A 14,741-nucleotide genomic window follows, 5' to 3' on the forward strand; every position below is an offset into this window, starting at 1 on the left:
ATCATGATCAACCGTGTCAAAGGCTGCAGTTAGATCAAGGAGAATAAGAACGGAATAATGGCCTTTAGACTTGGCAGTAAGAAGATCATTGGTAATCTTAGTAAGGGCTGTTTCAGTGGAATGCAAAGGACGGAATCCAGATTGAAAAGGATACAGAGCAGAGTTACTAGAAGGAAAATCAAGACAACGAGAGTAGACCACACGCTCCAGGATCTTTGAACATTGTAGCTAAACTCACAGACAATGGAGAACCCTGAGCAGGGCGGCAGATGATATCAACATCCCTGCTAATCCAAAAATGCTAGAGTTGCATCCCTGTGATCTGTGGCGACACCACACCACGGCACATTGGATATTATCAACATAGGCTTTGAATGTGCCATCTCCATATTTGTGGCCTTAACAGGAGTGATGTGCTAGGTGGGTGAGGAGGACAGACATGGCTTCACTCTGCTCCACACAATGGGGCAGGTTGACCCAAATATATTGTCTGAATGACTCCATTGTCTTGCCTTACAGTTGTTGGAAATTAATGAGTGGTTTGTGGATTCCTCAGACATCTTCTAAAAATGCTCCATAATGCAGACATTTTGAGATCATAACGTTGGATAAATGCTTGGGTCTGTGACTCCTAAATATCTTTTGTATGCATTTTAAGTCTATTTATGAGATGAACAGAAAAGGTATTAAATGTAGAGGGCCATCATGAGCAGACAGTGAAATTATTTTGCCAGAGATGAAATACTACCACCGTGATTATGAGCCATGAGATGTCATCTTTTATATATATATATAATATTGAAAATACTTTCACAAATAATGAACATTTAAGTGGATCTGGGGCATCCCTTCCTTTTTTCTCTTGAAGGAAAAAAATTAGGGTACCTGGGCAAAGTCCTCTGAGTAAAGGGCTAGAATTGGGGAATGACGTCCTGTTGCTTTGGACAGAGCACAGTGGAAAAACTATTTCTCTAAGATGTACAGTGAAAATAAATGCTTGCGGTGGGTTGGGAAAGTTTCTCTAGCAGCTGGGCTGAACAACAACACAGCCAGGTTGTTTTCCCTCCTCTCGTCGATGGACAACCGTAAATGTTGTTGCTGTTGTTATTAATCCAAAAGTATGGAGGTGTTACAGATACAAAGGGATGGGAATACTGATCTACAGAGGTCATTTCTAATCAGACGAATACATTTTGGAGAGTAAAGGTGTGAGACCGTAGCTTTTACCTCTGGAGTGCCGCTGCGTGACTCCTCGTTGCATTCGCTGTCACTGGAGCTGGTTTCACTGTCTGAATCGGACTCAGAGCTGCTCTCAGATTCACTGGAGCTCCCAGAGCCTCCACTGGAATGTATTAAGACTGTGTTGTGTGTTGTCGGCAATGCAAGGCCACTGCAAAGGGAGTGAGAACAGGAGAGAGAGAGAGAGAAAGAGAGAGATCTGGGTGTTTATTTCCAAAGATCCATCAGTTTATCCATACTTCCATTTTGTCTGATTTAACAAAAGAGAAAAACCTTCCATTGACTCCACAATGCGTGTGCATATTTGGGAAGGTTTATCCTGTCCCCATTCCTGGAGCACTATGGTCCCCATCCAAATTGTAGCCACACCTGCTTACACAAAAGTAAAGAAAACTATTATGCATAGTTACATGCTACAAGATTAGCATAACATATTGTTTGGCCTTTAGATGGCTTTAAAGGGGGATGAGAGAAATACAGGTGATTGGGCCACATTATCTCATTTCATCCCATTTGATTTCTTCTTTTTGGAGCAGAAAGGGCACATCGATGGCGAAGGCACAACTTGAGGAGGCCCATTTGAGTAGAAAGAGGGTTCCCAATTCCCAATTAACTGGGAATTCCTAATTCCCAATTCACCGAGTTCCCAACTCCCAATTCACTGGGATGAAGAGCTGCACTCTCTCATTTTTGAAGTGGTCTCTGAGGTTTTTAAAACTAAGCAGGATGCAAGGATTATGGTCAAATATCCCAATAAGATGTAATTTATTGTCACACATCCAAACCTGTTTGAATGTGGCTTGTGCAAACAAATAGCCCATCGTTTAAATAATTTACCGATTGAAATGTGCCGCTTCTTCTTTTTGTTTTTGGGTCAACACATTTATAATTTATACTCAAACGAAGGACATTAGGCAGCGCTAATATTTGGATGTAAACATTTTAAAAATTAATTTTAACGAATGCAACGGGTTATTCCTCCCCCCACTAACCCATAACTGTATACAAAGAGCTTTAGGCATGTTACGATTCTCTAGAGATGCCCTAGGGATTCTTTATTTGAAGCTAGTTTTTTCACTCATGCTTTTGCTAACGCAATACTAAAATAAAAACCCACGTGCAATAAAACGAACATTTCTACGATATCCAAACACAGTCCTTGTCCTGCCCCCATTCCACTACAGGTTATAGATAAAGGGCAAAGTCTAAATATTTGCATTTCTAGTGAAATAGACAAATCTTTCTGCACTGGCTCCCTGCTGACTCCCAGACAAGTTGCTGACACTGACTCTGAGGTAAAAATATCTATGTACCAAGTCAGGAGGAGTTTTCTGTCATGAGCCCCAGCCCTCAGCCCTCCCAGTGAGCAACAGAGGATTCAGATGATGATGAGCACAGGCTATTTACTCGAGGGAAGGACAATCAGTCCCATTCAGAGAACACAGATCTGCCGTTGTCCTATGGCTCAGTCCATGAGTCCCCAGCAGAAACTCCATCTCCCAAGCCTGCAGGAGTCTTAGCCTACAAAATAAGTTGAGGGCCCTTTAACAATCCAGTCATCTCTTCTAGGAGAAGTAGCGCTAACTGCATTACAGGACTTCTCAGACTGCATAAGCCTTCAGTTGGCTTTAGCTCACTGCTAAGACAACATGCACTTATTGTTCTAGTAGGCGAGGGTTCCAGCCAACAGGACCCACTTAGAGCTATCCAAGGTCCCATTTTCTTCCCCTGCTGATCTAACTGTCACCAGATTCCACCAGATAGCACACCAGCCTCCTTTGTGACTATCAAGGAACCACAGAATGGGACATTCTCTTCCTTTGGAAATTTGCCAAAGCTGGAACTTGTGTATCTTTTGAAAGCAGTGTAAGCCTGTGTGCACCAGTTGCTAGGGAACATGGGTGGGAGGGTGCTGTTGCACCATGTCCTGCTTTGTTGGTCCTTGGTCAACAGCTGGTGGGCCACTGTGTGAACAGAGGCCTGGATTAGATGGACCCTTGGTCTGATTCAGCAGGGCTCCTCTTATGTTCTTAATTTCATTCACACTGGCCTTTGGTGTCCAGTGATGGGAAGGGATAGAGTTGAACTATTAGAATATTGTTACCTGACCTAGTTACCTGATTAGAATATCGTTGCCTAGTGTGGGAAGGGGATGGAGTTCAAGTACATGATTGATTGATAAACAAGCAAGGCCTTGTTTCATTAAGTACTAGCAAAATGTTCATCGTTTAAAAGGAAGGGGCATGTCTGGAGGGACACACCCTTCACTACTGTAATGATTAGGGGTTTCTGCTTGCTCTGCCCTCCACCACTCAGTCTTCAGCCTTATAAGGATGTGCAAAGAAAGGTGCTCAGATTTTTGTCATTCACTTTCTGTATTCATTCACCTGAGGGAGGGGAGAGACAGGGAAAGGGAGAGTGCCTGATGACTGATTTTTAATTGATTTTTAATTTCGGAAGCTGACATGGCAAACTATTCTGTTAAAAGTGGGGCCTGCAGTGTGGAATGTTTCTGTTTCCAGGATATGCCTATTCACCACATTGACGTAATTTGTGCAAATTATGCCTGCAATTTGTGCAAATGGCTTTTAAAGCACTAACCCCCTCAAAACCAGATTTCAGGGAGAAGCCCCCAGCTCAGCTACCAAATGCAACCTGAGTTGGGGGAGCCATGGAACTGAAGCGAGCTCAAAAAGGGGCGGATGACTGGGTGATGGACACCCTTAATTCCATATCAACAAAGTAGCTCTTGCCACTTCCGTCTCCACTGGGAGGAGCTCATTTTTAAAGCTAATGGGTCTTTATTGCTCACTCCAGACCTTGCTAATCAAAAAGTCTTGTTGCTTTGGGCCTGCAAGCTCTGGCTCCACTTCAAGGACGGTCTTGGCCCGTTCCTGGATGAGTGTGGAAACAACAGCCAAGGCCTCAGCAACCCTGCTAGCGAAGGTGAGCGTAAAGAGAGCCACACCTTTAATTGCTTGACAAAGACAAGACCAAATAATAGAAATAGATCCGGCACGGCTTTCATTCCCTTCCTGGCAAACAGCAATGCAAAGACTATCTCCAGAAGCTATAATATAACATATACAACATACTGAAAAATCTACTTCTGAAGGATTGCTGGCTGGCTTGAAATGATGCTTTTTTGGTCCGTATGAAATATGATGAGGTCATGCTTGCCTTTCATCTTGGATAACAAAATTATGACTCTTGCTACATCTTGCAATTTCAGGCTGAAGGACTCACTGCCACCAACCAACATCCTTCTAAAACAGAGATATTTCCTTTTGGTCTCTTAGCTGCAGCATACAAGTAGCCCTGCAGTATAATCAGCCACAATGAGAAATTCTTTTCCTCAGAATTGTGCAAAAGGAAAAGGAAAGGGCACCGGGCACATGGGAAGGCTGATTCCAGAAAAAGGGAAAATGCACCGAATGAGGAGGAATGGGGAGTGGGAATCCTCAGGTTGAAAGAGACGGTCAGTTGAGAGAGATTGCAAGAGGGGTGTGAGTGTGTGTTTGCAGGTGGTGGGGGAAACTCCATCACAGTCAAAGCAAAGTACAAGTGGGGCGGAATCTTGGGGGTTAACTTTTGGCCATATTAAGTTCATTGGGACTTACTTCCAGGTGAGTGTGTATGGGATTGCAGGCAAAGCAATCTGCTTCCATGTCCAAGTCTCCACTGTTTGCTTCAAGCATTTCCTTAAGTCAGAGATTCATTTTCCAAGCATCCCTTAAATGATTACAGCGCGGTCATGTGCATGGCGTAGTTTTCTGCACCATCACTGAAGAGCGAATGTGCAATTTATGCATTACTTGTTTCTCTGTGCTCACCGCCAAGGCGGTTATTACATTATTTTCAACACATCATTTACTCTTAATATTTTAATAAACCACTTTAAAGGTGAAATGGAGTAGTTACAAATATCATGCATAGCTCTGACAATTATTAATCTCCAGAATGAACACAGTCCAAATGCTGCGTCGTAAATACATTTAGTAATCAAAGTCACTTGACACTGGGGCTACCATCCGGGTAAAGAGTTTTTTAGTTGATTTATTGGGTAAAAGGCAGATAATTAATCAAATAATCAAAGTATTAAATGTAAATATATTTGCATATTACTACAGCCTTGGTAATGTAGTACCTTTCTGAGATACTGGAGGAAGGGTAAGATAATTATAATTTAATAATAAAAAGCGAAACTAAAAAAGGCCAACTAAATTAATATGTCATTTTCATTCTCTATTATTCTGACACACCAGAACAAACAAAACAGCTTGCACAAATGAATCAAAAACTTAAGCTACAATCTTAAATGCTTTCTTTAAGAGTAAAGTTTCAATCCTGTACCAATTTACCCCAAGCAAGTCCAATTAACACAGTGGTGCTTACTTGTAAGTAGACATGTGTAGGGTTGCATTCTCCTGTTGAAGCAACAGGACTTCTTTCTCAGTAAAACTATTTTTAGGGTGACCATATGAAAAGGAGGACAGGGCTCCTGTATCTTTAACAGTTGCATAGAAAAGGGAATTTCAGCAGGTTTGTATGCATGTTGCACCTGGTGAAATTTCCTCTTCATCACAACAGTTAAAGCTGCAGGAGCTATACTGCAGCTATACTGTGACCAGATTTATAAGAGGGCAGGGCACCTGCAGCTTCAACTGGTGTGATGAAGAGGAAATTTCACCAGGTTCTCCACACATCCAAAGACACCTGCTGTAATTCCCTTTTCAATACAACTGTTAAAGATACAGGAAGTCTGTCCTCCTTTTCGTATGGTCACCCTAACATGCTTACAGTTGTGCTGTTAGTTGACCAATCTACTAATTAAATCAATCAAACTTTGAACAGCTGCTTGATAATAAAGTGATGAATCTTCAGCTGCCCAACTTAAACCAATCATTAAAATAAGGCCAAGAGTAGAATCTATAAAACAGACAGAACAGGACATTTTGCTCTTATCTTTTAGGTATTACATTTATATCCTGCCTTCTTTTGCTTCACAACAATCCTGTGAGGTAGGTTAAAGCAAACAAACAATCACATAAATAAAGTAACAATAATGCCCAAAGTCCCCCCCCCCCACCACAAAAAACCTTTGTTGAACAGGAAAACTTTGCCTTTTTGTCAAATGCAAGTGGAGAAAACAAACCTACAAATGGAAAAGCCTTTTAATTTAACCCGGCATTTGGATATTGGCTTCTGTTCACAATTTATTTCTGAGGTGCAAGAAGCTAACTTTCCAAGGGTGCAAGAAGCTGCCTAATTAGCAAACGATGGCATTTAATCTATTTTGGATTAAACCCAGTCTTGAAGGACTTGATGTTAGACAGAGCGACATCTCTCTCCCCCTTCCACCTCCACTCTGAATATCTGGTTAATTATGACATTCATAAAGCATTAAAAAAACAAGAGGGTGTTTCTGCTGAAAATAAATGGATTTGAAAATCCTTCTAAGCATTCTCTATAAATCAAAAAAGAACTACTAATAAACAGTTGTGGTGGGTGGAGAGGAAATGACAGCGATTACAAGAATCTGTGGCCGTGCTTTGTCTAATGTTATCTATGTCATGTTTAAAGCTGACATCTTAAATCTTCAGCATGAAAACCCTGGAAGCCAAAAAGCCTCCGTTCTCTTTAAAACAGAACTTCCAATGCTTGTTATTGTGAATGACAGTATAAGAAATAGCACAAATCCTCTACATCTATCTGACAGACAACCTTGCCTTCAGGCCCATCTCCCAATTTAGGGGAAGCACCGAGTGCTTTGCAGCTCATAGGTGCTGAGAAAGCCCCAATCGGCCGGTTCACACTAACATGCTGTGTCTATTTTCGTCCCTCAGAATGAGTGCTGTAAAAAAACAAAACAAAACCACCCTCTTTCTAAGCATGCCAAAAACAATTTATGGCTTTTAGAATTCTATTTTTGGTTTACGTTGGGCAGTTATGGCAGAAGAAATTAAATATTATATATCTATTTTCATTGGACGCATCAATTCCTGAGGAGCAGTGAGCTTCTCAAGGTTTCCATCTGCCATAACAAAGGAAGGACATAACTGGACCTCCAGTCTTTCAGGTCCGCAAGGAGGCCTCCTGCTCTTTTAATTGGACTTGCGGCCCTTTTCTTCCTCACCAATACATCTGGAATAGGGATGCAGGAGGACTTTGTTTGGTTCACGTTTTAATAAGGTGAACTTACCTAATTCCATACTTTTGAATGAATACACGAACCAAAACCATTATCCTTAGAAATTTGCACTTCTCCAAATTGTGCAATGGAGTTTTCCGATAATAAAAAAATGCACACAAAATGCACATGTGAGGGAAAATAATGTACAAAATGCAGAAGTTTAGTAAAATTGCTTGAAAAAAAGGTGTAGATTTGGCAAAAGGGAATACAACAACGAATGCACTGGGAGAAGTGCGTACAAAAAGGCATATGAATTTTCATGCCAAGTTTTAAAAAAAAAATTCTTAGGCTCTGGGATGAATGGAACATAAAACTGAAATTCCCAAATTCTCAAAGTTCAGGATAAACTGGACTTAAGACTGGAAAAAGTAGAAATTGAGAGAAATCAACACTGACAGATTCATCCACCCCCAAATATTCTGGAATTTCATTCCAGAACTCCTACAACACTCTCTCTTCCTGTTCAAACTTTTCTTCAAGACCTATTTAGGGGTGTAGCAGAGGGGAAATGCAGGTGATCGCTGCTCCCAAATGACTTTCCTAGCAGGAGCTGGGTGGCTGTAAAGCAGCCTTTGTCAACTGGGACCTTTCAAAACGTTTTGGATGACAATTCCCAACCTTTACCATTGGCCATGCTGATTGGGGCTGATTGAAGTTGAAGTCCAAAACACCTGGAGGGCATCAGGGTGGGGAAAACTGGCACAGAATACCCAAGGAGATCAGACCAGCCTCAAAGAAATCTTGTATTTCATGTCTTGCCTCTTCCAGGTTAAGGGGCCCACTGCTGTACTGTGCTCCAAAGTCCATTCATGGAAGATAAGGTTATCAATGGCTATGTGTCTTGACAGCGATAGGCAATCTCCAATACCAGAGGCTGTATGCCTACATACACCAATTGTTAGGGAACATGGGTGGGAAAGTGCTGTTACACTCAGGTCTGTTTGTGGTTTTCCATGGGCCACTGGTTGGCCACTATGTGAACAGAATGCTGGACTAGGTGGACCCGTGTGTTTTTATGACCCCCATCCCAAGTCTTGGAGCCAACTTGGGTCCCCCCCCCCCCCCGTAAGTCCTGGGGTGGGGCCAATGGGTTTCTGATGGGTCAGTGAGATGGAATCCAAAGTAAATATTGCCTATTCAATAAGGGTATTCAATAAGCCTTCTTTTTAAACCCAACAGGAAAACAGCCACATCCTCTTTGATTTTTGTGTGAGCTGCCCCCCCCCCCCCGCCTCCCTGGTTGATTCGTAGGCAGTGTTACTTCCAGGGGTACTTTTATTTCCACTTTTATAGCTGTTTTCATGCTGTATTGTAACCTGCTGTCAAGAACTCTTTGCAAAAGTGCACAGTGCGTGACTCATCTAAATCCTCCCTATGACTCATTATATGGGACAGAGCTCCTGAGGAGTTTTAACATTAAATAAAAAAGAAAGAAAGAAAGAAAAGGAAATTAAACACTGGCTCTGCAGGATAATGTTCTTCCAATGGCACGAATAATTATCAGGGTCATATAGAATTAACGTGGAAATTCAAAGGGATTTTCAGCACGTTTTGCTACAACATAACTATGTTTACAACTGATAAATAGCAAGTTGCCTCTATCCTTTGCTATGGAACTCACTGCCTCCCCATTACGGATTCCAAGCATTCCCCATCAGGAGAATAAGCAGCACGGGAAAAGGTAGTTATTTGGGAGAAAAACTTCCCACCAACTTAGGAAAACAGACCCCTCTGTTCCTTTGTGCACTTCAATTCAATGCATATTTATTTGGATGAAAGTGGCACTGAGTTTGCCCACCCCTAAGCAACCTCAAGGTTGCAATCTTGAGAACACTTACTTGGAAGTAAATCCCAGGGACGTCTGTAGGACTTACTTATGCATAAACCTTCTGTCAGGTATGCTTTAGGGTGGATTCCTGCATTTAGCGGGTGGCCTGGACTCGATGGCCTTATAGGCCCCTTCCAACTCTACTATTCTATGATTCTATGATTCTATGTATTGGCTAACACTGCATGCTACAGTCCTATACACACTTACTTGCCCCACTATAATAAATATTTATTATTTATGATTATATTCTATGTTCTGCCTTTTAGCATAAAAACCTCCTAAAGTAGCTTGCAAGGTAAAATAATTTTTTTAAAAAACCATTAAGGTAAAAATCTACAACCCCCAAGCCCCAAAACTAAAATACAGAAGTTAGCAGCATTTACTCTCTGGTAAGCATATATAGGATTGCAGGCTAAAAGAGTATAAAACTCTATTACCAAAAGCACTATGAAATAAATGTGTTTTCAGCTCATGTCTAAAAACTGGAAGATAGAATGAAGGACTTTGGGGAGGGAATTCTACATTCGGTGAGCCACCACTGAGGAGACCCCATCTTCAGTTCCTTCCAACCTGATCTTCACTAATAGCTAGGGTGACCCTATGGAAAGGAGGACAGGGCTCCTGTATCTTTAACAGTTGAATAGAGAAGGGAATTTCTGCCATTTCTCTACCCTGTAACATAGGAAGCCACCTTACACTGAGTCAGACCATTGGTCCATCTAGCCCAGTATTGTCGACACTGACTGGCAGCAGCGGCTCTCCAGGGTTTCAGAAAGGACTTTTTCCAGCCCTACCTGGAGACGCTGCTGGAGATTGAACCTGGACCTTCTGCATGCAACTCAGGGGCTCTATCACACTGAGCCACGGCCTCTCCCCAAAACCGCCTTCTGTGAAGTAGGACACACGGCCATCCTAGTCCCAATGCAGGTTGCAACAGAGTTAAGAATGAGTGCTTTTCAAATATTCAACAAACTTCCTTGGAAATGAGTCATTTGCCTCGAGCCTAGTCCAAATCAGCCTCGCGAGGCAAAGTGGTGGCGATGGCAAAGAACCACCACACACAAACTTTTGTTTGGTGATGTGATTAGGGTGATTTTTTATTATTATTTACAACCCCCCACCTGCTGCAACCAGTGTATTCATTGTGGCTTATTAATTTGTTGGTCCGGTGGTTTTTATAAGCTCTAATTCAGCACAGGCCTCCCTCCAGTATCATATTTTATACTGATACGGGAAATGAAATGGAAGGGATGATACAATTATTGCTTCATGATATGCAAGGAAATATGGTAAATACACCAACGGCCTAAAAGCTGCTTAGCAAAATGATTTTAATATACTAGGCAGTGTGAAAATGTAAAAAAGAATCCGTAATGACAACAAAGATTAGCCATTTGCTCTCTAACCTTATTTACAGAAGCAATCAGAGGTATTCAGGTCGAGTTAATGACCCTGTCTCCAATTAATTCAATTGTCTATACACAACATTGATGCAATGGCTATATCAGAGACAATTGCAGAGGGAATACGCACTACTCCATTAAAAGTGACAGTAATAATGCATTTATTACCAGAAAAAAACACGATTGTATCATAAATTCCGGATGTTAAATTATACTCCATGCCTTAACAGAAATTCAATTAGTGAAATAATAGTAACTACGGTGAAGGCCAGAGAGAGAAAGAGAGAGAGAGAGAGAGAGAGAGATGCAGGGAGAGGACTGGCTGTGTCCAAAATCCTCAAATTAAAATTTTGGCTGCTTAGTTACCACCAGTTGGCTGGTTCTGCCGTTTCTCCAGTGCAAAGTCTTTATTTTGAATCCATGCCAGATTCTCCCTCCCGCCCCGCACATTTTATGAACAAGTTGCAAAATGAAATCTGAAGCTTTTGAATCCAATTATGAAAGGCAGATTGGAATCCATCATTGGTTTAAAAAGCGCCTTTCTCGCCACTGCGTTCGGATTTGTATAGTAATTGAGGTAAGCACAGGTGCCGTTCATTATGGGCCATTGTGTACCATCTGAATTCTGGGAATGGCAGAATTAAGATGGTTGTTAAAAACTCTGTGTGAATAACAAATGAGCGTGATTTGGAGGTTGTTTGTACGATCCCGGACACAGCTCATCTGGGGCTCCTAAGACACCTGCTTTACCCTTTTGGAAACCAAAACACTCACGCTTGGTGTTCAGACTGTTTTCCCCGATGATAATTTTGCAGGAACTCTGCATTTCCTCCCTCCCCTCAGGCTGTAAGCGGCAGCAGAGCTACTGACAAAAAGCAAAACAAGGATATAACAATTATCCAATGTAACGGGAAGCTCTGAAAGCTTTAAAGCTGTACTCTTTGCTTGAGAGGATTGAGGCGCTGGCCGACGTATGAGCAAAGTCAGAAAATTGCTTCTCACTCGGGTTGTTATTTCTATCTTGGAATCGGCTCTGGAGGAGGACCATTGTGTAAAAGAGCTTATTTCTTCCCCCGCCACTTTCCTTGACCTTTGCATCGACGCCTCACATATACAGAACTAAATCCCACTTGTCGCGCTAAAAATCAGCAGGGATATGCAACTCTGTGAGCCAGGCTTGGAGGAACTCCTGTCTATGGAACAATTCCGTCACCTTGTCCCATCTTGCCTGGACGTTTTAAAGCCTCCCAACAGTCCCATTTAATTTGCTCACAGCCTGACCAGGTCCACCCCAGGTCTGGGCTTACTTGGGTGGGGTGGATGGGAAGGAGAAACAATCCTAAGAGATCAGCCCAAAGTAAGCATGGAGCAGGGCTGGCATCAAGGGCAAGCATATCACGGGACCTTCTGAGGGCCCACACACCAATGGGGGGGCACAGTTGTCAAGGCCTAGAACTGGCGTTCCTCAGAGGTTGAAGCCTACAGTGATGGTGATTCTGGGGAGGCATCAAAACCAGTTGCTGGCCCTTCTGAAGTGGGACAAGGGCCTCAGACCCCATGTCTTGTTCATGTAACCCCCAGGAGGTACCACTACCCTCTGACTCCAAGGAGTGGATTTTGAACTCCCCTGGGGAGCAGTCCCCAACTGGCTTCCTCCATCTCCAGCCTTATTTTCCTTGGAAAAGTCAGTGCTTGCAGGAAAAGGCTGCTGGGCCTTTTAACAGCCCGAAGCAGTACATGAAAAGGGTGTGTGTGTGTCAAGAGAGACTCTCCTGGCTTGACTATAAAAGCCTGCCATTTGCTCTCAGAGTCTGTTGGAATAGCTTGTCATTTCAATAGCTCCAAGGTTGCTGACCAAGGTCCTGAAACCTCACCATAGTTCCAGGTATGGCCCAGCCATCTTGACCACACCAAGCCTCCTTGCCTGAGTTGTGGCCCAGGACAGATCCCCTGAGGTGCTCCATCAGTACTGCGGTCCTGAGCTGTATAAGGCTTTATAGGTCAAAACTGCACTTTGAATTGGGCTCAGAAACATCTAGCTTTTCAACATGTCCTGATCAGTTCACGTTAATGTCAACAGGAATATTTCTGTATCTATCTATGGCTCAATGCTCTTCAGAACACACGTTGTGGCACAGCGGTGGCTGAATTTCACTGGGACTTGTGCTGGAAACTATCCAGATGATTTGGGCCAAAGAAAAGCATTTAATTATTGCTATTTCAATGAGAAGGTATTGTCCAACTGGACACATTCTAATGGAGAAGTCTACTGGTAAGCCTAATTATTACAGGCACTTCTACACCATGTAAAACAGAGAGTTACCCAACATGACAACTGCTAATGAAGCCAATAAAAACGGAAAATGGTCAAAGTTAAGTTCCTGTATGTCATGCATTAAATAAAACTAATGTTGTTTGACAGGGCTCCATGGAAGTGCATTGGACTCTCACTTTTTCCACATCATTATCATAGTAAGGGAAAGGTAAAACATGGCAGGAATATAAATAAATTGCAAAGGCTCGTAGACAATATTCTACTGTGGGCCTCATTTGCACTTTAAAAAAGATGCCCTACAGACCTTATGTACTTTTAAGATTCATCTGAAAGATACATGAAGAAGTCTTCCAGTCAAAAAATGTACATATTTAATGGAATTAGATATCTAGGCTAGAAAAATGTCAGAAGAAAAGGAGAAATATTAAAGTGAACGCAGGGCACACCTTTCTAGTGCTTCCTTGCTTTGATAAATATCTTTTGGGATGTCATTTGCTAGAAAGTCATGATTTAATGAAAAAAAAATAACACAACACAGCCTGCAGTATATAATGCGCTCGGCTTATCTCCAAAGTGAGTTGATGTTTTCATATTTGGCACCAGTCTTCTTTTGCCAGCCGGAGCTCCTAATATTTGCCTTTTTATACTGCCACCTCCCCAATCAACTCTAAATTATTCAAGTAAATTATGCTGATGGTAGAAATATTCCAGATTTGGGCAGAGGAACTGGACAGACATTGGTGTGGTGGAACCAGGAGTTTCTGATTATACACAGTGGTGTAGTGGAGTCAGGGCAAGGACCCTGATGTCATCTGCCATCTCAGAACATCAGAAGTGCCCTGATGCAGGATCAGACCAAGGGTCCATCTAGTCCAGCACTCTGTTCACACAGGGGCCAACCAGCTGTTGACCAGGGACCAACAAAGCAGGACATAGTGCAACAGCACCCTCCTACCCATGTTCCCCAGCAACTGCTGCACACAGGCTTACTGCCTCGAATACTGGAGATATCTGGTTGAGCTTTTATATTGTATTTTATGGTTTTATACTGTTGTTTTATATTTTGAATGTTTTTATTTTTTGTGAACCGCCCAGAGAGCTCCGGCTATTGGGTGGTATAGAAATATAATTAACTAATAATAAATATAAATAAATAGATAGCACACAACCATCAGGTCTAGTAGCCACTGATAGCCTTTGCCTCCAGGAATTTATCCAACCCCCTTTTAAAGCCATCCAAATTGGTGGCCATCAGTATATCCTGTGGTAGTGAGTTCCATAGTTTAACTCTGTGCTGTGTGAAGAAGTCCTTCCTTTTATTTGTCCTGAGTCTCCCACCAATCAGCTTCATGGGATGACCCCACTGGGTTCTAGTATTTTGAGAGAGGGAGAAAAATGTCTCGCTCTCCACAGTCTCCACAACATAGATTCCTATGTTGGGGACAGATTCCTTACAGCTATCCCCTCTTCTAGTCCTTCCCCAACCGGATAGTTCCTCGCGGCCATATCAGCTTGCTCCCGGGTCTGGTGCTGCTGCTGCTGAACGCCAGGTCAGTCCAGAATAAAATCTCCCTCATCCATGATCTGATTGTGGATGAGGGGGCTGACCTGGTATGCATCACTGAGACCTGGGTGGGTGAACTGGGGTGGGTTGCTCTCACCCAGCTCTGCCCTCCTGGGTACTCGGTGCAGCACCAGCACAGACTCGAAGGCCGGGGAGGGGGGGTTGCCGTGGTCTATAGGAATACAATCTCCCTCTCTAGGCTTCCTGTTCAGTCGAGTGCTGGTCTGGAGTGTCTG

The 14,741-nt window shown here is 42.7% G+C and overlaps 1 protein-coding gene across 1 annotated transcript in view; it reads right to left on the reverse strand.

Annotated features, from left to right (window-relative positions):
- Positions 1-14,741, reverse strand: part of AFF2 (ALF transcription elongation factor 2) — a 392,460-nt gene that overhangs the window by 39,901 nt on the left and 337,818 nt on the right. Inside the window, exon 10 of the mRNA XM_063141604.1 lies at positions 1,228-1,390. Within this exon, the coding sequence (XP_062997674.1) occupies positions 1,228-1,390 (163 nt within the window). The remainder of the gene's footprint in view (positions 1-1,227; positions 1,391-14,741) is intronic.

Source organism: Elgaria multicarinata, chromosome 15 (genome assembly GCF_023053635.1).
Source record: "Elgaria multicarinata webbii isolate HBS135686 ecotype San Diego chromosome 15, rElgMul1.1.pri, whole genome shotgun sequence".
In the NCBI taxonomy this organism is placed as follows: Eukaryota; Metazoa; Chordata; class Lepidosauria; order Squamata; family Anguidae; genus Elgaria; species Elgaria multicarinata.